The sequence below is a fragment of the Lagenorhynchus albirostris genome, chromosome 1, assembly GCF_949774975.1.
Source record: "Lagenorhynchus albirostris chromosome 1, mLagAlb1.1, whole genome shotgun sequence".
Taxonomy (NCBI): Eukaryota; Metazoa; Chordata; class Mammalia; order Artiodactyla; family Delphinidae; genus Lagenorhynchus; species Lagenorhynchus albirostris.
Window position 1 is genome coordinate 134273980 of NC_083095.1, and position 21590 is coordinate 134295569.

Sequence of the window (21590 nt, forward strand, 5' to 3'; positions counted from 1 at the left end):
TCATTTTCATCTGCTTTTGGTTTTCCTATGATGGTCTACTGTACCTGAAAACTGATGGATTTTTGTCATCTATTTGTGTCTCTATTGGCTGCTCCCTTGTTTAATCTTGCTGTCTCATGTCTCTTACACTCATCTTCAGCTTCGTCATTCTGCTGACTTTCCTTTTTGGTTCTTTCACAGAGTTTGAACAACCTATAAATGTTCTTGTTCTGAGATAATACAAGCAAAGCTGACACAAGAGACTAATGTCATTCTATCCTGAGGTCTACTATCAAACTATGCTCTACAGTACCTCTTAGAGCTTACAAGAAGGCTCTTCTTTAGCTTGTTTTTGTTTGTTTGCTTGTTTTTTTGTTTTTGATTTTTTTGTCCATGCCTCATGGCTTGTGGGATCTTAGTTCCCTGACCAGTGATCAAACCCAGGCCCTCAGCAGTGGGCCCTGGACCTCCAGGGAATTCCCTTCTTTAGCTTGCTCTTAAATCATCTTGGATCTGTGCTGTCCAGCATGGTAACCACTAAGCTACATGTGGCTATTGGGCCCTTGAAATGTGGCTAGTCTTAATTGAGATTATATTATTAAAATTGGTTTCACCTATTTCATTTTACTTTATTTAATGAGGCTAATAGAAAATCTTAAATTATGTAGCTCACATCATATTGTATATCTCTTGGATTTAATAACGTTAGGCAAAAATCACAATGAGGAAATAAGAAAATTTTCTCCTTAGCTTTTGCACCAGAATCCTCTAGAGAGCAGGACTCAGAAATAAATACCTCTTGGAATTCCAGATTTCCTGCACAAGGTTTGGGTAAAGCAGGAGAATGATGTTAGCACATACTTTCTGAAGAAAGCAGCCCAAACCCAAATCATCCACCAGGGAATACTCTGACCATGTCGATTCCACAGGTTGGTTAGATTTCTGTAAAAGTGTTAAGATTTCATTCCAGTCTTTCTGTTTTCAGACATACAGATTTATCATCAGGCTAGGATCAATAAAACTTCTTCTAAAAGCTTATTTTGTTTGAAGGACTAAGGGAACAGGAACAGATGGATATAAAAGTGGACTCCTGTTTGGTAGAGGATAGAAATGACTACAGAGGACTGTCATCCTGCGAACTGCTTCCTGCTTGTAAAGGCCTTTCCACTTCTCGGTGGCAGGAACAGAAAGTAAGGGGTTGCATAAGAGACCAGAGCTCTATCACACCATGATTTTTTCCTGTAATGAATTACAGATTTTTATTATCTTACCTTAACCTACATTGTTAGACTGTGAGCTTCACGAGAACACAGGACAAAGAATTAGTTGTCTTTATATTGCCTGTAACGTATAACTGTACCAACAACAGTAAAACCATGTTATGGCATCCTTAAGACAATGACAGTGTTTGTACCACAGGGGGTTCTTGCTGCCCTGCACTTCTACTAGTCCATACAACTCTTCTGTATGAATTAGGAAAAAAGTACCCCTTTCTCAAGTTACTTTACTGCCATCTGTTGGAAAATTATTGTAATAAAATGCAGATCTTTAACGACTATGATATGAATGATACCTCCCTTCAGAGCTGTTCAGTATACAGCCTGCTCAGCTGTACATGGTAGCCCTGGGACCACCCCAGGAGTCCACTGGTCACCCAGTGGGCTGAGAAAATCAATGTTTGAGCAAATCTCAATTCATGAGTGTCACACCAGTGTCTTGGGAAACCAGATACTTATGCTAAGACCTGAAGCCTTACAGTAACCCTATGAAGTGGGGATTCTTAGAATCCCAGTTTTTCAGATGAGCAAGCTGAGGCATAGAGAGGTTAAATAATTGGCCCACGGTCTCATGTCTGTTAGGTGGCTGAACTGGCATTTAAACGTAGCAGTGAGATTCCAGAGCCTAGATTCTAAACAACAATAATATGCTCCTCTTGCAAACCTCTGTTAACCACACTGGATGCAGAAGTTTCCAAGCCCCGTTCTTGTTTTTATCTGAGCCCACTCTAGAGTAGTTTAGACATCTGCCCGTAAGTTCTTTGGATGAGTCTACAGCTGTAGTCTTTTTTAGGCTTTGGCAAAGGAAGAGAGATTTGTGTTTACTTCTGCCAGAATTTGTATTGAAGAAGGTGCTGTCCCTTCTTTATATATCAGAATAACCTCTGGTTCTCTTACTGCTCTGTGGCTTTATTTCTTCCCACCAGTCTCCATCCTTGAATTGCAGGATGATCCACCCAGCTGTGTAGTTTGTCCTAGTCTCTCACTCTTCAAGATTTCCCTCCCTTTGTAAAGGCTACTAGGATTTTATCTCCAGGACTACCCCTCCTTCCTTTTGTGTCTGTTCCTTTCTTTAATCCCACCTCTTCTTGAACCCTTAATTGCTGTTCTCCCCTCCAACATCGCCTCTCATTTTCTCTCCAAATTATCTTACTATCTGATTTAGAAAGAAAGTGCCTCAGGGCAGGCATTGCCTTGTTATGTTGTGAAGCAGTGTCTAAAGTGCTCCATAAATTAGCATCTGTGGAGAGTTTTGTACATACTAATTATTATTATTGAAATACAGAAATGCTTTCTGAACCATGAGGAAGCATCCTATGACACTAGTCTAATTGCCTGTACATGTTTTTTAAAAAAGAAGAAAAAAGCCTCTCTTCCTGCCTTAAGAGAGCTATCAGATCTCAGAACAGCAGCCAAAATCTCAGGACTTGTTCAGGGCTGTTGTTTCAAAGCTCTTATATTTATTAAGAGAACCATGTTTGCAAGATAGTATAAAATAAGGTCCTGTTGGTCATGTGGACCTATTTGGGCAATTTATGCTGGTCAGAAAGGAGGGAATGACCCTGGAACCACTTGCCTTTGGTTTCCTTTGCCCTAGAATCTGTTATTTCCTTAGTGACATTTATGGATAAAGCCAACAGTATTCATTTCTCAGGGGGTTTAAAGTAAATTTCATTTATATCGTATTTATGTTGATGTGTAGTGCCAGAGTGAATCAGCATTTTTTATTAGCATTTTATAATACAAATGGAGCAGCTTTTAAAACTGGCTGAATTTTCTTTTTTTAAAAATAAATTTATTTATTTATTTTATTTTTGGCTATGTTGGGTCTTCGTTTCTGTGCGAGGGCTTTCTCTAGTTGCGGTGAGCGGGGGCCACTCTTCATCGCGGTGCACGGGCCTCTCGTTGCGGAGTGCAGGCTCAGTAGTTGTGGCTCACGGGCCCAGTTGCTCTGCGGCATGTGGGATCTTCCCAGACCAGGGCTCGAACCCATGTCCCCTGCAGTGGCAGGCAGATTCTCAACCACTGCACCACCAGGGAAGCCCAAACTGGCTGAATTTTAATGAAGACATGTATGTCAGAAAGACTCATTTACAGAACTATTGATCCTTCCCAATACTTGCTTTGAGAATATACTTAAAAGAGTGGTTAGTGAGACAGTGTCTGTCTAAATATCTTACTTTAAAAATCTTTACATTAGAACTTTTGGCCTGGTTTTCCTGAATGTAGGATTTAGTAAGTATATTTTGATTAATAATTTAATGAATGTTCTTTCTTGAAAGAAATGCTAGTCAGAATAAACTGAAATGATGCTAAAATTATCAATTGAAGTTACCTGTAAAATCTTCAATGGAAAATAGTGGTGCTTGTTTATTACTCATGTGAGTGTCCATGTCTGGTAAGACAGTATAATGACAGGGCCTTATTGTATTGTCCAGCTGTGTATGATCATAATTGACACATTGGATTATGTTTAAGATAGAATCATGGAGCATGGGATTGCTTTTTATCCTCACCCATACATTTTACTTTCTGCAGTATACCCTCCACCCTAAGATACAGTCTCTTTAGGCCAAATTGCTCTTTCTTATCTTCAGGCTTTTGATGGTTAACTATAGAGCAAGTTGAATCAGAAAACAAGCCCAGCTCATTTTAGATTTTTAGATGATTAACTCACAATGGGGGCTAGGTTGTGTCCTTTCCGGGGTACACAGTGTATCTCACTGCTCTAGAAGCAATGGACACTTTATGCCTTTAAAGATGAGACCCAGAGATATGCTGTCAGTGTGCTGTGTCGAGTTACAGGTTTCAAGCTGCACAAGAGCTGAGGATCATCTGTTTTACTGGGCCTCAGCTCTAGCTATACATTATAGCATAGTGGGGAGCTTTTTAAGAAAGGTCCAATGCTGGAGAGCTTTTTTAAAAAGCTCCAATGCTCATAAATAAGATTATGAGCAGTACAGAAAACAAAGTGGGACCACCTGACACTGTCACTGACTTCGAAGTATCTGCCCTGTAATAAAACTGAGTGTGACAGAGCCACCTTCAATGCCTTCCATGTTATTCATATTGAGGAGAAACTTTACTGTCATTTGTGACAAAACTGTAGTGTTATTTTGGTTACATGGTAGGTGCACCCCCTATCCAAGCCAGGACTTGTTAGTTCAGTTTATATGTGGGAAAAGCTTTTCAGTTGAAGCTTTAATTATCCCTACTAGACAGAATAGAGCAGCTAAGCTCTTTTAATTAAGCACTTATTAAGTCAGTTTTCCATGATGATAGTGAATTTTACTTGTCAAACATGGATACTTTAAAATTTTTAGATAAAGGGACAGAGAGCAGCAGTAAGTCATCATTCCCTTTGTAATTAGTGGGGGCAGAGGGGTAGGAAGAGATGCAAATATCATCAACATTTACTTAGAAACTACAGTGCGGTGACCCATTTATTAGGCGTTAGAAATACAAAGGTTCATTCTATGCCTTTGAAAAATTTGTTATTTTTTAGTTAAGGAGATTGTGTGTGTGTGATGACTCTTGAGACTGATTTGTATTTTTGGTTTTTCTAAATATGAAGCTTAATAAATATACCCTAATTACCACTTCCACAAATATCCATGAGAAGGCAAACAATTAAGTCAAAATATATTTTAATATGTGTAAGTGTATGTGTCTATATGTTTATATACAATGTGTGTGTATTGTGAATGGTTACATACAGAGTGATGAGTTGAAGTGTGGTTATCCAAATGAGTAGCATAGACAAAAAAGTGCTACCTCACAGGAAATTGTGAGATTAAGTGAAACAGTTGATGTAAAATGCTTAGCACAGTGGTTGACACATAGTTAATGCTCAATAACTCTCATTATCCTTGTATTTATTATTATACCACCACTACTATAGGAATTCAGAGGAAAATGAGGACTATGGGTTAGGGAGATCAGAGAAGGAAGAAAGCATAATTTAAGTAATACATATTGCATCTATTCTATTTAAAATACTTTTGGTGTAAGACTCGAGTTGCTAATAGCAAATACTTTGGAAGGTATAATATAATATAAATACATACTAATGATATGGTCTCTTTTGTTTCAGGAACTTTATATTGCTGTAGGAATATCTGGAGCCATCCAACATTTAGCTGGGATGAAAGACAGCAAGGTAACTACACAACAATAAAGATGCTAAGAGGAAAAGTTTTCATATTTTAAAACTTGGGTTTGACTGGTATGTTTCTATGTAGTTATAGTGTGTATAGTGGAACCATTCACATGAACACAAATCTAGGAACTGAAAGATAAATACGCTGCTGTACCCTGCCTGAAGATGTACCATTGGTAGGAGAGGCAGTGCTATGTCATGGAAAGAGGTGTGAACCTGAATCCCAGCTCCACTGCCAACTTACCATGTGACATGTCCTATTGGTACCTCAGTTCTGTGTCTGCCAAATGCAGGTGTTGGGTGATGATCTCTAAGATCCCTTTCAGCTCTGACAATCTATGGATAGAAAATGTGGGGTGAAAACAACTTGATGAGGTTCTGACTTACCTAGTTTATGAGGTTCTGATGCCTGATTCTCTCTCTGCTTCACCCTAGTCCCCTAATGGTTCCACCCTCATACCTCAGCAAGGCCCCTCTTCTTGGGTTGTTACTAAATTGCGACTGACATGTTTTGGATTGGAGTGTCTCAAAACCTCAGTAATTGTCAGAAATACAGTGTATAGAGGAAACACTTGATTTTAACTTGCTACTTGGACTCTATGTGTGATGACTCTGTGAACATATATTTCAGAATATGACACATTAATTCATGCATAACAATGCACAGTTTGAATTATGAACTTAGTCTTTCATGAAGTCAGAGATGCCTCTGACACTCCTGCTTTTATCCATTCAGATGGAAGTTTGATATAAAAGGTAATAAAACTTTTAATAGGTTTAACTTCTAACTTGAAAAGATGCATGCACTACCTCCTTGTAACCTCTAAATGAATTGGCCCCAAATCAGTCAGATTTCACAGTTGGATGGCAGGTTTCTTTACTGAGCTCTGAAAACAGCAGTGCCAATGGGGAAAATGTTATTGCTGCATTAGAGGAAAAAAACCACTCCAACACCAGCAACCTTAAAAAATATTTTTAGCTGGGCCAGTTCAGACATATCTAGAATTCTGCTTCTCTAAAATAAAAGACTCTACCTGCCTAGACGGTCTTGGTGAAAGTTCTCATTACATGCCAACAGGGCTGGATTGGGAGAACTGGACTAGTCAAAGCAAAAAGAATAATTGAAGTAAGGAGACCAGTGTTGGGGAACAATCCATAAGAATAAACTTGAGCCAAGAATTTGTCTCTCCATGCCATCAACAAATATTTATTAAACATGTGTACTTTGTACTAGATGCTGGAGATGCTCAAATGAAAAAGACATAGTCCCTGCCATCACTGTCTTGTGCGGGAGACACAGCAGTCTTAGGTTGTAATTTTGGTTAAGCTCTAAAATGGAATATTAAGTGATTGGTTTAAATCTGATAGTTGCATTGAGTATAAGCTGTAGTTTTAGTTAGCATTGTGGTCTAGTTAAAAGAATATGAAATTTGATGGAACTGTATACATATTAATATGGTTGAATACAGTCTGTGCTTTAAAAGGTCTGTAAGGAAGAAGAACATGCATTTATAGGGACATATTAAAAGAGCTCTAAGGTGCAAGTAAGATTTTATCATAGTTATTTGCAGTTGATAATTCAGGAATATTCTTTTAGTAATCTGAAAAACTGTGAACAGCCCAAATCTTTTTTCTTAAATACTATAGTGGTTCCTTTTCCACAGTTACGTGCTCTTTCTTTAAAAATAACTTTTATATAGTGGGATGAAAAAGCTTTCAGATGATTAAACTGTCAGACGTTTGACTAGGTGGCCTCCAGGAAAATCATTAACCATCGTTAATTTAATAAATCTCTGCTAGTAGCTGTGAAGCAGGCTACATATTCCCAGAAGAGAAACACCTCGATGCAAATCAATGCCTGTGATTCAAAATGTTTGTCCTTGTGACTTTGGATTTGAGGCTCATATTGAAACCCTCGTTTATCGTCTCTGACCATACTTTAATATATATGGCATGTTTCTCTGGATCACTAGTTACCTGGACTACAGTGTGTGCCAGTTTCAGATATTCTGGAATATTCCGCCTCAGGGCCCCTCTAGGGGAATTACACATAATGTCATGTAGCCTATATTTTAAGTCAGACTATATCAAAATACTTTAAAAAGGTGTTCCAGCTGTTTTCATGAGATGGTATAATAGGCAGGGAAGTACTTAATTTTTCTTCTAGAGATTCACATTATTATGATCTTTTTATTAAAATAACAGCATGTTAGAGTCAAAACTCTAATTTTACTTTAATTGCAATGGTGTTAGAAGCATCTGTGGGGAATACCAAACTATTTGTAACTTATAAATAAGTCTGTTGTTAATCGAATAATTGTGTAAACATAACACCTTTTTTAGTGACTATTTCTCCTTAATCTGTTACTGATCTGTCATTATAACCTTTTACACTTAAAAATTTTATAGGGGATAAGAAGAACTTGTGGTAGTTTTTGTAGGAGATGTCGTAATTTACTTGCTTTATTACATTTATTTATATTTGCTGCATACATAAAGACTTAAACTTTTTTGTTTTAAAGTTCATCTTAACAGGCTGACTAGATAGTTAACTTTTGTATTCTCACATAGACCCAGAATAGTAATTTTAAAATATTAAATTGAATGCAGTACATGGAGGATAAATAGTGAGCTACAAAGCCTATTAGGATTAGGATATGGATTAGGAATTAGGATATGGATTTGTTACTTTTTTAAAGTTGAAATCTAACATTTATAGTCACAAGTTTAAATATATATACTTGTTAATAGGAGATAGAAAATATTAATAATTTTATAAGTGAAATAAGCTGAGGATTGACTCTAATATGTATCTCATGATGATTTTATAAAGTAGACTTCTGTCTTATTGAATAAAGCACTCCAAATATAAAATAAGTTAATTAATTTTTCATCCATGGTTTTCATTCAATATATCTAAAATTTTTCGATGAACTGCCAAACTTTCCAGTTATATTTGGTTTGTTTGGTTTAAGTCAGATTATTGAGGTATAATTTATATACAGAAAATTCAAATTTTTTAGTACACTGCACTTAATATTTTTTGCATGGTAAAATACACAAAAAATTTACCATCTTAACCATTTTTAAGTGTAAAATTAGATGTGTACCCACTGTCAGTGGTATTAAATACATTCATAATGTTGTGCACCCATCACCACTATCCAACTCCAGAACTCTTTTCGTCTTGTAAAACTGAAACTCCATACCCATTAAACAGTAACGTCCCAGTCTCCCCCCACACTCTCCAGTTCCTGGCGACCACAGTTCTATTTTTTTTGTCTCCATGATTTTGACTATTCTAAGTACATCTTTTAAGTAGAATCATCATTTGGTATTTCTCTTTCTCTGACTGGCTTATTTCACTTAGCATAATGTCCTCAAGGTTAATCCATGCAGCATGTGTCAGAATTTCCTTCATTTTTAGGCTAATAATATTCCATTGTATGTATGCACCACATTTTGGTTATCCATGCGTCCATCTATGGAGACTCGGGTTGCTTCCAAGTTTTAGCCTTTGTGAGTAAGGGTGCTATGAACATGGGTGTACAAATATGTTTTCAAGGCCCTGTTTTTAATTCTTTTGGGTATGCATCCAGAAGTGGAATTGCTGGATCATATGGTAATTCTAGTTTTAATTTTTTGAGGGACCACCATAATGTTTTCCACAGCAACTGTACCATTTTACATTCCCACCAACAATGCACACGGGTTCCAATTTTTCCACACCCTTGTCAGCATTTGTCTGTTTTTTTGATAGTAGCCATCCTGATGGATCTGAGGTAGTATCTTATTGTAGTTTTGACTTGCATTTCCCTAATGATCAGTGATGTTGAGCATTTTTTCATGTGCTTATTGGCCATTTGTATATCTTCTTTGGAGAAGTGGCTATGGAAGTCATTCACCCAATTTTTGAATCGGGTAGTTTGGTTTTTTTGTTGTTGAGTTTAGTAGGTTTTTGAATATATTCTGTATATTAATCCTGTATCATGGGACTTCCTTGGTGATGCAGTGGTTAAGCATCTGCCTGCCAATGCAGGGGACACGGGTTCGAGCCCTGGTCCGGGAAGCTCCCACAGGCCATGGAGCAACTAAGCCCATGTGCCACAACTACTGAGCCTGCGCTCTAGAGCCTGTGAGCCACAACTACTGAAGCCTGTGCGCCTAGAGCCCATGCTCTGCAACAAGAGAAGCTACTGCAATGAGAAGCCCGTGCTCCACAGCGAAGAGTAGCCCCTGCTCGCCACAACTAGAGAAAGCCCACATGCAGCAATGAAGACCCAACACAGCCAAAAACAAATTAATTAATTAATTTTTAAAAATCCGTTATCAGATATATGATTTGAAATATTTTCTCCCATTCTCTGGGTTACCTTTTTACTCTGTTGATAGTGCCTTTGGATCCACAAAATTTTTAAATTTCCATGAAGTTCAATTTGTCTGTTTTTTCATTGCGTATACCTTTGATGTCATATCCAAGAAATCATTGCCAAAACCAACATCATTCAGCTTTTGCCCTATGTTTTTCATCTTAGAGTTTTGTAGTTTTAGGTCTAGTGTTTAAATCTTTGATCTGCTTTGAGTTAGTTTTTGTATATAGTGTTAGGTAAGGGGCAAACTTCATTTATTTGTATGTGGATATCCAGTTTTCCCAACACCATTTTTGAAAAGGCTATCCTTTCCCCATTGAATGATCTTGACACCCTTGTCAAAAATCATTTGACCATATATGTGAGGGTTTATTCCTGGGCTCCCTCTTCTATTTCATTGGTCCTATTTAGGGTCCCTTGAGAGTCCATATGAATTTTAGGATGAGTTTTTCAATTTCTGCAAAAGTCACTGGAGGGACAGTTTTGATGGATATAGGGTTATTGGTCGACAGTTTTTTTCTTTTAGCACTTTGAATATATCAGCTCACCACCTTCTGGCCTCCAAAGTTTGTGATGGAAAATCTGCTGATAGTCTTATTGAGGATTCCTTGTGTGTAGCAAATCAATTCTCTCTTTCTGATTTCAAGATTCTCTTTTTATCTTCAGCTTTTGAAAGTGTGATTTTGTGTCTTGGTGTGGACCTCTGAATTCATCTTACTCGAAGTTTTTTGAGTTTCTTGGCTGTTTCTATTCATATCTCTAATCAAATTATTTCTTTAAATATTCAGCCATTATTTCTTTAAATATTCTCTCTGTCCTCTTCTCTCTCTTCTCTTTCTGGGACTCCCACCATAGGTATTTTGGTCCTCTTAATGGTGGTCCACAGGTGCCTTAGGCTCTGTTCACTTTTCTTAAATCTTTTTTCTTTCTGTTCTTCAAGCTTGTTAATTTCCATCATCCTGTCTTCAAATTTGCTGATTCATTCTCCTGCATGCTCAAGTCTGCCTTTGGATCCCTCTAGTGAATTTTTCATTTCAGTTTTTGTACTTTTCAGTTCCAGAATGTCTTTTTGGTTTGTTTTTGGGTTTTCTCTTTATCACTATTTCCATTTTGTTCACACATTGTTTTCTTGACCTTCTCCTCATCTTTCTTTAGTTCTTTTAGCATCTGTAAGATGACTGTTTTAAAGTCTTTGTCTAGTAGATCTGCCATCAGGTCTTTTTCAGGAACAGTTTCTGTTGATTTTTTTTTTCCTTTGAATAGGCCATACTTTTTTGTTTCTTTATATGCCTTGTGATTTTTTTTGTTGAAAACTGGACGCTTGAATCTAATAATGTGGTATCTCTGGAAATCAGGTTCTCCTTTTTCCCCAGGTTTGCTGGGTTTTTGGTTATTGTTTTTGCTTATTATTGTTCTTGTTTTTTTGATTGTTGTAGGCTGTCTCTGTGCCACGTATTTACCTGAGGTATAAACTTACTGTCTTCTTGGGTCTTTTCAGAGCCTGTGCCTTTCCCTGGGCATGTGTGGTCACTTTGTAGTTTTCTCCTGATATGCATTTGCTTTTCAATGTCCTAGGCTTTAATGTCTGGCTCCCAAAAGGGGAAAAAGAGAAAAATGAAGAGCACTGATCCTTTAAATCTCCTGGAAATAACTTTGACGGGAGGGGGAAGGCATGAACAATGATGGTTAAGGTACAACAGCAGTAGCCACTGTCCTCTTTGCACCTTTGTGATCAGAAGCAGCATTCTATGATCAAAGCACAGATCCTCAATATTTGGAGAACAGGGTCCTTTTTGCCCACTCTGGCTCCTGTAAGCTGTGTGAAAGCTGCCCCAGGAACATGTGCACAGCTACCTGCCACTAGGGCTGGGAGTTGGGGGGTGGGTAGCAACTATTTTGCTAAGAGCTACAGTTTACCATGCAAGTCTTCCACTGGAAGTTGCAAACCTTTAATAGATTCCAAAGTTCCAAAATGGTTACATTAGAAAGATTCTGCCAGTTCAGTTGTAGTGTACATGAGGAGACAGATTCCCAGTGCTTCCTAGTTGGCTGTCTTCCCAGAATCCTCTCCTCTGATTTGTTACTTACCTAGAACATTTATTTTTATAAGTAAAAAAATAACTTTAAAAAATAATGATTTAAAACCTTTTTAATACTGCAGTGGGCTAGTGGTGGGGGTGGGAGATAATCTTGTTATGTTCCAATCCAGAAATTTCTAAACTTACAATATTGGCATACATTAATCAAACTAATCTTATATGGTAGACATTTTTAAGAATACAAATTTGTTAGGGAAGTTAGAATAGAACCATCAATCTGTGTGGTATGTTTTCTTATAAAGGCCAAACTCTTTTTGTTTCACAGACAATTGTGGCTATTAACAAAGACCCAGAAGCTCCAATTTTTCAAGTGGCAGATTATGGAATAGTTGCAGATTTATTTAAGGTAAGTTGGCCTTGAGAGTGATGGCTGTTATCTAGGTTGTCATCCAACAACCTCCAGGAGTTGGTCAGGGAGGAAGCTATTATAGGAAAACATTGTGTGTTTGTGTATCTGTGTCTGTCTGTGTATGTATATATTAATATACGCAGTTTTGAACTACTTAAAGTGAAGAGTTGTTCTGCTTAATATATGATGTTTATATAGAGCATTGTAACTTTCCCTTTAAGAAGTCCATATTGTCTTTCAAATATCCACATGGCTCTTGGCATCTCATATGCCAAGTTAGTATACAGTGTGAAATGACTCAAGTAATTATAACCTAGAACCATATTTGGCAGGTACCTTAAAGAAATTCACATCATAACCCCTCATTCAGAGATTTACTAGTGATGCTATAGCTTTTCATGGGATGAGTGGGCACTCAAGTCCACTTTATCTGCTCAGCAGGTATGCTCTGCTTGCTGTGTTTGAGAGTCACAGGCCTTCCTAACAGTGACAGCTGTAGAGAAGGACACTTATTTCCCACTCCTCGCACTCTTCGTTTTTTTGAGTGTTCCTTCTACCCTGCTACCACCCCTGTATTTGCCCTCTCCGTGAGAGAATTTCTTTAGTGATATTGTTGAGCACCTGATATTCATTTGGCCACATTTAAAGGTCATAGCTTATGCATGGCCTGGCCTCTTTTTGTCCCTCAGGGCCTGTCTACTGGCTTCCAGGTCACCTTGTGCAGAAATCACTCATGCAGGAATTGAGGCTCTGAAAGTAGCATCCAACCCTGGGTTTACTGGAGTGAGGAACCCCTCACATAGAAGTATAATGAGCTACTGTGGGCCTTAATGGAGAGGCTGCAACCTGAGAACAGAGCCAGGGGTGGTCTCCCCAGCAAGAGGATTGGCCCATTACCATGGCTTCTCCAGCACTGTTTATGATCCAGATGAACTAATGAGTACACTTTGAGAGCACATCTGTATTTTGAAGTGTGTGTTCATGCTTAGTGAAAGATGGGCCCTTCAAATGCTCAGAATTATTCAGTAATTGTCCAGACTTCATGGAGAGACTATAATTGGGGCTATTGTCCTGGGTCGGCATAGGGCAGCTTTCCCCATGGAACCTCCCCCCTCCCAAAAGAGCTTGTATATTGCATGAGAAAAATACACCCCCTCTTCTGTGATCCTGGGGTTCTGTATCTGAAATTTAGGGTTTAGGTAGGTTAGCTGCTCCTGTGACCTGGCCCAACTATGTAAGAACAAACAGTAGCGGCAGTCATTTGACCAAGATATCCCAGTGGGAGGAAAAGTTAGTATGAAAAAGATAAATGTTTTTGTATTTCTGTATAATAATACCTTTGTTCAAGTAGAAAGCATTTAGTTCCAGTGAGATACAGATAAAGGGATAAAGACCTTTTAATTTAAAAATGAAAGCAAACACTTTCTGAACCTTAACCATGTATCATGTTGATATGTTTGCAGACAGGCATCTACTGTAGTTACCTTTTATTTTTCCTCGAGAATATTTGAGTAAATCTATAAGTAATTTTGTTTATTTTAAGTTATGTTATTCTGTCTGCTTGTGTACTATGTATTGCTACTTACATGCGGGGCTTACTGGATAAAAGAATGAAGTGTTACACAGTCAGAAATTTGTGATGTTCATACTGTGTGGGACACCATTGCATCTATCATTGCTACAAAGATGCTCCTGCCTCAAGGCAGGATATCATTGCTATCTTTGTAGCAATGATAGATGCAGTGGTGTCCCACACATTGTGCATTAACATGAGAGAGTGTATGTATCTATATTGTATGTGTGTGTGTGTGTTTGTGCGCATGCACATGATCAAAGAGATATCTCATTCAGAGTCCTAGGACAGTAAAAGTGGAAAGGGACCTCAAAGATCATCCAGTCAGCTGATTTCCAACATGAGATTCTCAAGCTATTTTTGGTGTTTTAAGAAGCGCACTTTTAAAAATTTTTTGAAAAATTTTTTTATTGAGATAACATAGTTTTATAACATTATATAAGTTTCAGTAATTATATAAGTTTATATGTTTCATATTTCTACTTCTGTATACCCTACAGCATGCTGACCACCAAAAATTTAGTTTCCACCTATCACCATACCGTTGATCCCCTTTACTCATTGCACCCTCCCCCAAGCCCCTTCCCCTCTGGTAACCACTATTCTGTTCTCTGATTCTATGTGTTTGTTTTTATTTGGTGTGTTCATTTACTTTGTTTTGGTGGGGGGCGTATATTCCACATGAGTGAAATTGTCTTTCTCCTTCTGATTTATTTCCTTAGCATAATACCGTCAAGGTCCATCCATGTTGTCATAAATGGCAAGATTTCATCTTTTTTATGGATGAATAGTATCCCATTGTATATGTATACACCACATCTTCTTTATCCATTCACTGTTTGATGGCCACTTAGGTTGTTTCCCTATCTTGGCTGTTGTAAATATACTGCAGTGAACTCAGGAGTCCCCATATATCTTTTCTTTTTTTAAAATTTTTAAAAACTTTTTGTTTTATATTGGAGTATAGCCGATTAACAATGTTGTGATAGTTTCAGGTGCACAGCAAAGCAACTCAGCCATACATATACATGTATCCATTCTCCCCCAAAGTTCCCTCCCATCCAGGCTGCCACATAACATTGAGCAGAGTTCCCTGTGCAATGCAGTAGGTCCTTGTATATGGGTCATTTGAAATACCGGTATATCTTTTCAAGTTAGTGTTTTTGTATTCTTCGGATAAATACCCAGGAGTGGGATAGCTGGTTCATGTGGTAGTTCTATTCTTAATTTTTGGGGGAATCTCCATGCTTTTTTCCATAGTGGCTGCACCAATTTACATTCCCACCAGCAGTGCAGGAGGGTTCCCTTTTCTCCACTTCCTTACCAACACTTGTTATTTCTTGCCTTTTTGATAATAGTCATTCTAACAGAAATGAGGTTTTGATTTGCAAGTCCCTAATAATTAGTGATGTTGAACATCTTTTCATGTGCCTGTTGGCCATCCATATGTCTTCCTTGGAAAAATGTCTGTTCAGTTCCTCTGCCCATTCTTTAATGAGGGTGTTTTGTTTTGTTGTTGTTGAGGTGTATGAGCGCTTTACATATTTTGGATATTAACCCCTTATTGGATATATGATTTGCAGATATCTTCTCTCGTTTCATAGGTTGTCTTTCCATTTTATCAATGATTTCCTTTGTCATGCAGAAGCTTTTTAGTTTGCCATTTGTTTATTTTTTGCTTTTGTTTGCCTTGCCTGAGGAGACATATCTGGAAAGATGTTGCTAAGACCAATATCAAAGAGCATACTGCCTATGTTTTCTTTTAGGAGTACTACTACGGTTTCAGGTCTTACATTCAAGTCTTTGATCCATTTTGAATTGATTTTTGTGTGGGGCATGGTCTATTTTCATTTTTTTGCCTGTGGCTATCCAGTTTTCCCAGCACCATTTATTGAAGAGACTATTCTTTCTCCATTGTATGTTCTTTGTTCCTTCATTATAAATTAATTTTCTGTATATGTGTGGGTTTATTTCTGGGCTCTCTGTTCTCTCCCACTGATCTGTGTATCTGTTTTTGTGCCAATACCATGCTGTTTTGATTACTATGGCTTTGTTATATAGTTTGAAATCAGAACATGGGATACCTCCAGCTTTGTTCTTTTTCCTCAGGATTGCTTTTGTTTTGGGGGGGCTTTTATGTTCCATGTAAACTTCAGAATTTTTTGTTCTATTTCTGTGAAAAATGTCCTTGGGATTTTGATAGGGATTGCATTGAATCTGTAGATTGCTTTGGGCAGTATCAACATTTTAACAGTGTTAATTCTTCCAGTCTCTGAGCATGGAATATCTTTTCATTTATTTATGTCTTCTTCAGTTTCTTTCAACAATGTCTTACAGTTTTCATTGTACAGGTATTTCACTTCCTTGGTTAAATATATTACTGGGTATTTTTATACTTTTTGTTGTGATTGTAAACAGGATTGTTGTCTTAATTTCTCTCTGCTAGTTCATTGGCAGTATGTGGAAACGCAGCAGATTTTTGTGTGTTGATTTTGTACCCTGAAGCTTTGCTGTATTCATTTATTACTTCTAATAGTTTTTTGGTGGAATCTTTAGGGTTTTCTATATATCAAATTATGTCATCCACAAATAGTGACATTTTTACTTCTTCCTTTCCAATTTGGATGCCTTTTATTTCTTTTTCTTGCCTAAATGCTCTGGCTAGGACTTCCAGTACTATGTTGAATAAGAGTGGTGAGAGTGGACATCCTTGTCTTGTTCCTGATTTTAGAGGGATAACTTGGTTTTTCGCCACTGAGTGTGATGTTAGTGGGTTTGATACATATGACCTTTATTATGTTGAAGTACATTCTTTCTGCACCCACTTTATTGAGAGATTTTACCATAAATGGATGTTGAATCTTGTCAAGTGCTTTTTCTGCATCTGTTGAGATGATCATATGGTTTTTGTCCTTCATTTTGTTAATGTTGTGTGTCACGTTAATTGATTTGCAGATGTTGAACCATCCTTGCATTCCTGGAATAAATCTCACTTGATCATGGTGTGTTATCCTTCTAATGTATTGTTGTATTTGGTTTGCTAATACTTTGTTGAGGATTTTTTCATCTATATTCATCAGAGAGATTGGTCTGTAATTTTCTTTTTTTGTGTTTTCTGTGTCTGGGTTTGGTATCAGGATGATGTTGGCCTCATAAAATGAGTTAGGAGACGTTCCCTCTTCAGTTTTTTGGAATAGTTTGAGGAGGGTGGGTATTAAATCTTCTTTGAATATTTAGTAGAATTCACCTGTGAGGCCATCTGGTTCTGAACTTTTGTTTTCTGGGGAGCTTTTTATTACTGTTTCGGTCTCTGTACTAGTGACTGGTCTATTCACATTCTCTATTTTTCATGATTTAGTCTTGAAAAGTACTATGATTCTAAGAATTTGTCCATTTCTTCTAGGCTGTCCAGTTTGTTAGCATATGTTCATAATATTCTCTTATAATCCTTTGTATTTCTGTGGTACCCATTGTTATTTCTCCTCTTTTGTTGATTTTATTTATCAGAGCCTTCTTTTTTTCTTGGTGAGTCTAGCTAATAGTTTGTCAATTTTGTTTATCTTTTCAAAGAATCAGCTCTTAGTTTCACTGATCTTCTCTATCATATTTTAGACTCTATTTCATTTATTTCTGCTCTGATCTTTATTATTTCCTTCCTTCTACTGACTTTGGGCTTTGTTTGTTCTTTTTCTGGTTCCTTTAGATGTGAGGGTAGATTGTTTATTTGAAATTTTTCTTGTTTCTTGAAGTAGGCCTGTGTTGCTATAACTTTCCCTCTCAGTACTGCTTTTGCTCCATCCCATAGATTTGGGTATGTCATATTTTCATTTTCTTTTGTGTTCAGGTAATTTTTTATTTCTCCTTTGATTTCCTCATTGGCCCAACAGTTGTTCAGTAGCATGTTGTTCATTCTCCACATTTTTATGATTTTTTTCTATCTTTCTTCTTGTAGTTGATTTCTAGATTCATACCATTATGATCAGAAAAGATGCTTGATATGATTTCAGTCTTCTTAAATGTATTGAGAGTTGTTTTGTGTTCCAACATATGATCTATCCTTGAGAAAACTCCATGTGCACTTGAGAAGAATGTGTATTCTGCTGCATTTGGATGGCCTGTTCTGTACAAATCTATCAAATCAGATCTGACGTTTCATTTAAGGCTGCTCTTTCCTTATTGACTTTCTGTCTGAATTATCTATTGGTTGATGTAAGTAGGATCTCCTACTATTACTGTGTTGCTGTCAATTTCTCCCTGTAGGTCTGTTAATAGTTGTTTTATATATTTTGGTGCTCCTCTGTTAGGTGCATATATGTTAATAAGTTGTGTCTTCTTATGAGCTGTCCCCTTTTTCATTATACATTGTCCAATTTGTCTCTTGTTAATTTTTTTGTCTTGAAGTCTTTTTGTCTGATATGAGGGTAGCTACATTTTCTTTTGGCTGCCATTTGCTTGGAGTATCATCTTCCATCCCTTAAGAAGTCCACATTTGACTATAGGGAGACTATTTGGAGTAAGACATAATTTTTATTTGCCTTTAGCTAGAATTACGGTAGTGTCTATCTCATGCGGCTCAGAAGTTCTGAAGTACAGTTATATATGCCTTTGATTAATACAAAGTGAGAAAATCAGTCCTTAAAAATGCAGTTTGGGGAAAAACTAGTAAAGAAGATACTAAAAATTCTGCTTGAGTTGCAGCCTTCCATTTATTACTATATGAGTAACATGCAGGGTGTGTTCTTCTTAAGTTGTCTGTGTCCCAGAGAGATGTGATTTGGAGAAGCTGCTCAGCAAGTTATTGGCACAACTAAGCCAGGCTCCTGATTCTGTTCGTTTTCTCGTCACTCTGCCTTTCCAGCTCATCAGGTACCACAGCTGGGTGGTTCACCGCTACTCCTGTACCTTAGATAAGTTGCAGTAAATAGAACCACATCTTTGACAGACTAGCAGCCAAGGCAGAACTAGATAGAAATCAAATTGTTTTCTCAGTTGAAATCAGAATGATTCCAGATGAATATTATAGTAATTCTGACAGAAGAAGAGACAGGGTGGCTCAGTGAATATACTTCTCACTGGAGCCACCCTCTCTTTAAAAATCAAATATTTAAAGGTATAACAACTTGAAAAATACAAGTATGCAAATGATGAATGAAAATTATTATCTATTTGGGATTATGATCTTAAAATAACATCATAAGTCAAATAATAGCTGTATAAAAAGGGCTTTGTTAGATCAAATTTTTGTTTAAAAATTAAAAATTTCAAACTGTATCACACATAACAAGTGTATATAGCTGTTAGACTAATAATTCTCTAAGGGATACTGTGTCCACCAAATTTCATCATGTCTGGAGTAAAAATGTATATGCATAACATTTTATTTTCTTATATTCATCCTTTCACTTTACCCTTCAACAATCATATGAATTAGGACAAGTTTTTTTTTTCTTCATATGACAGAAATAACATGGTATGGTAATTATGAGCTTTGTTTCATATTCTGTCTTGGGCACATACTAATTAAATTATCTTAGCCAAGTTATTTAATCTCTCTGAATATAAGCTTTCTCATAGATAATATAAATATTATACTACCTTGTAATGAGAATTAAATGAGATTATACTGCACCTAGTATAGTCTGTGTTAAATATTAGCCTACCTGTTTGTATTTCCTACCATACATTTACATAGCAGGTGCTTAATAAATGGTAAATATCATAATCAGAGTTAGAGTGACAGGGCAGAGGGCACCACCTGACTGGTAGTTTGGGGTCTTCGTTTTTTTCTTAATATAATAGCTTTACTGAGATGTAATTCATATACTGTAAAATTTACACTTTTAAAATGTACAGTTCAGTGGGGTTTTTTTTTTTTTAGTATATTCACAGAGTTATGCAGCCATCACTACTGTCTAATTCCGGAACATCTTCATCACACTGAGCGGAAACCCCATACCCATTAGCAGCCACTCCCTATTCACATTCTCCCCAGCCCCTGGCAACAGCTAATCTACTTTGTGTCTCTGTAGATTTGCCAGTCTTGGATATAGAATCATGTAATATGGTCTTTTGTGGCTGGATTCTTAGCATAATGTTTTAAAGGTTCACCATGTTCTAGCATGTATCAGCACTTTATTCCTTTTTATTGCCAAGTAATAGCCATCATATGGATATGCCACAATCTGTTTATCCATTCATCAGTTGATAGACTTTTGAGTTGTTTCCATGTTTTGTCTGTTGTAAATAATGCTGCCATGAGCATTCATGTATGAGTTTTTGTGCACTGATTCATCTTGTTTGGATATATATCTAGGAATGGAATTGCTGGTTTACTTTATAACTCTATGTTTAACATTTTGAAGAACTGTCAGACTTTTACAAAGTGGCTGCCTCATTTTACATTCCTACCAAATAATATACAAGGGCCCCAGTTTCTCCATACACTGGCTGACACTTGTTATTGTCTTTTATAATAACCATCCTAATAATGGTTGTGAAGTGGTATCTCATTGTGCTTTTAATTTGCATTTTTCTGATGACCAATGATATTGAGCATTTTTCATGTGTGCTTTTTGGCCATTTGTATATCTTCTTTAGAGAAATGTTTATCCAAGTCCTTTGTCCATTTTTTAATTGAATTGTTTGTCTTTTTGTTATTGAGTTGTAACATTTCTTCATATATTCTGGATGTTAAACCCTTGTCAGACATATGATTTCTAAATATTTTCTCCCATTTTTTATGTTGTCTTTTCACTTTCTTAATAATGTCCTTTGATGACAAAACGTTTTAATTTTGATAAAGGCCAGTTCATCTATTTTTTTTCTTTTGTTGCTTATGTTTTGGATGTCATATCTAAGAATCTGTTGTCATGATCCAAGGGTCTTATGGTTTTCGCTCTTATAATTAGGTTGTGGATCCATGTTGAATTAATTTTTGTATATGGTGTGAGGTGAAGGTCCAATCCAACATCATTCTTTTGTATGTGTGGATATCCAGTTGTCCATCTCCGTTGGAGAGACTATTGTGTTCCCATTGATTAGACTTGGCGTATCTCCTGTCTTTTTAAAGCTTTTTCACCTCTTCCCAGCATATTCATTCACTGGAGTCATTCTAATCCCTTTACTGTCTCTGGAACCTGCAATGTTTATCTGTTTGCCTCCTTATTTTTTTGCTCAGTATCTTTGTCTTCTCCATGGTAATGTCCTGATTTTTCTTAGTCTGCACCAGTCTCAACTTTCCTCAGGACTCCTGAATTTGGAGCTTTTAGTGCCATTCTTCTCATCCTCTTACATTACAGTGGAAGATGAGCACATTTCTAATTGGGTTGTTCATAGGCCTCTGGCTCTTCTCTCCAAATAGTGAGTGGAACTCCTCATGGCCAGGAATCAGGCCTGAACTTCTTTATCTCCCATAGTGCTTATCCTGAGGAAATACTAGGTAAATGAGTGAAATATAGTTGTGCTGTGACTTATATCAGTAGATTATCGTATTTTAAACATAAATTCACTCTCATTTGGTCTTACTGAATAGGGAACTGCCTCTGCAGTATCTAAAATAGAATAAAAATAAGAATCCAGATCTTTCAGTGTGCTAAGACCATCAGATACTCAGTAAACTGAGTTGACATGTTCTTTTTCCTAACTAAGGCATTGTGGTATGCTTGGAAAGTCTGAGGTTGATCTAATAAAAAGGATGGAGAGGATGGAGAGAGAAAGACCCTTCGACTCTTTTTTGGGGACCGTGGCAGGGGGACATTCTGTAAGGTTTTTAAAAACTGTGTTCT

The 21590-nt window shown here is 36.9% G+C and overlaps 1 protein-coding gene across 1 annotated transcript in view; it reads left to right on the forward strand.

Annotated features, from left to right (window-relative positions):
- Positions 1-21590, forward strand: part of ETFA (electron transfer flavoprotein subunit alpha) — an 87165-nt gene that overhangs the window by 63488 nt on the left and 2087 nt on the right. Inside the window, exons 10-11 of the mRNA XM_060154873.1 lie at positions 5350-5415; positions 12150-12230. Of these exons, the coding sequence (XP_060010856.1) occupies positions 5350-5415; positions 12150-12230 (147 nt within the window). The remainder of the gene's footprint in view (positions 1-5349; positions 5416-12149; positions 12231-21590) is intronic.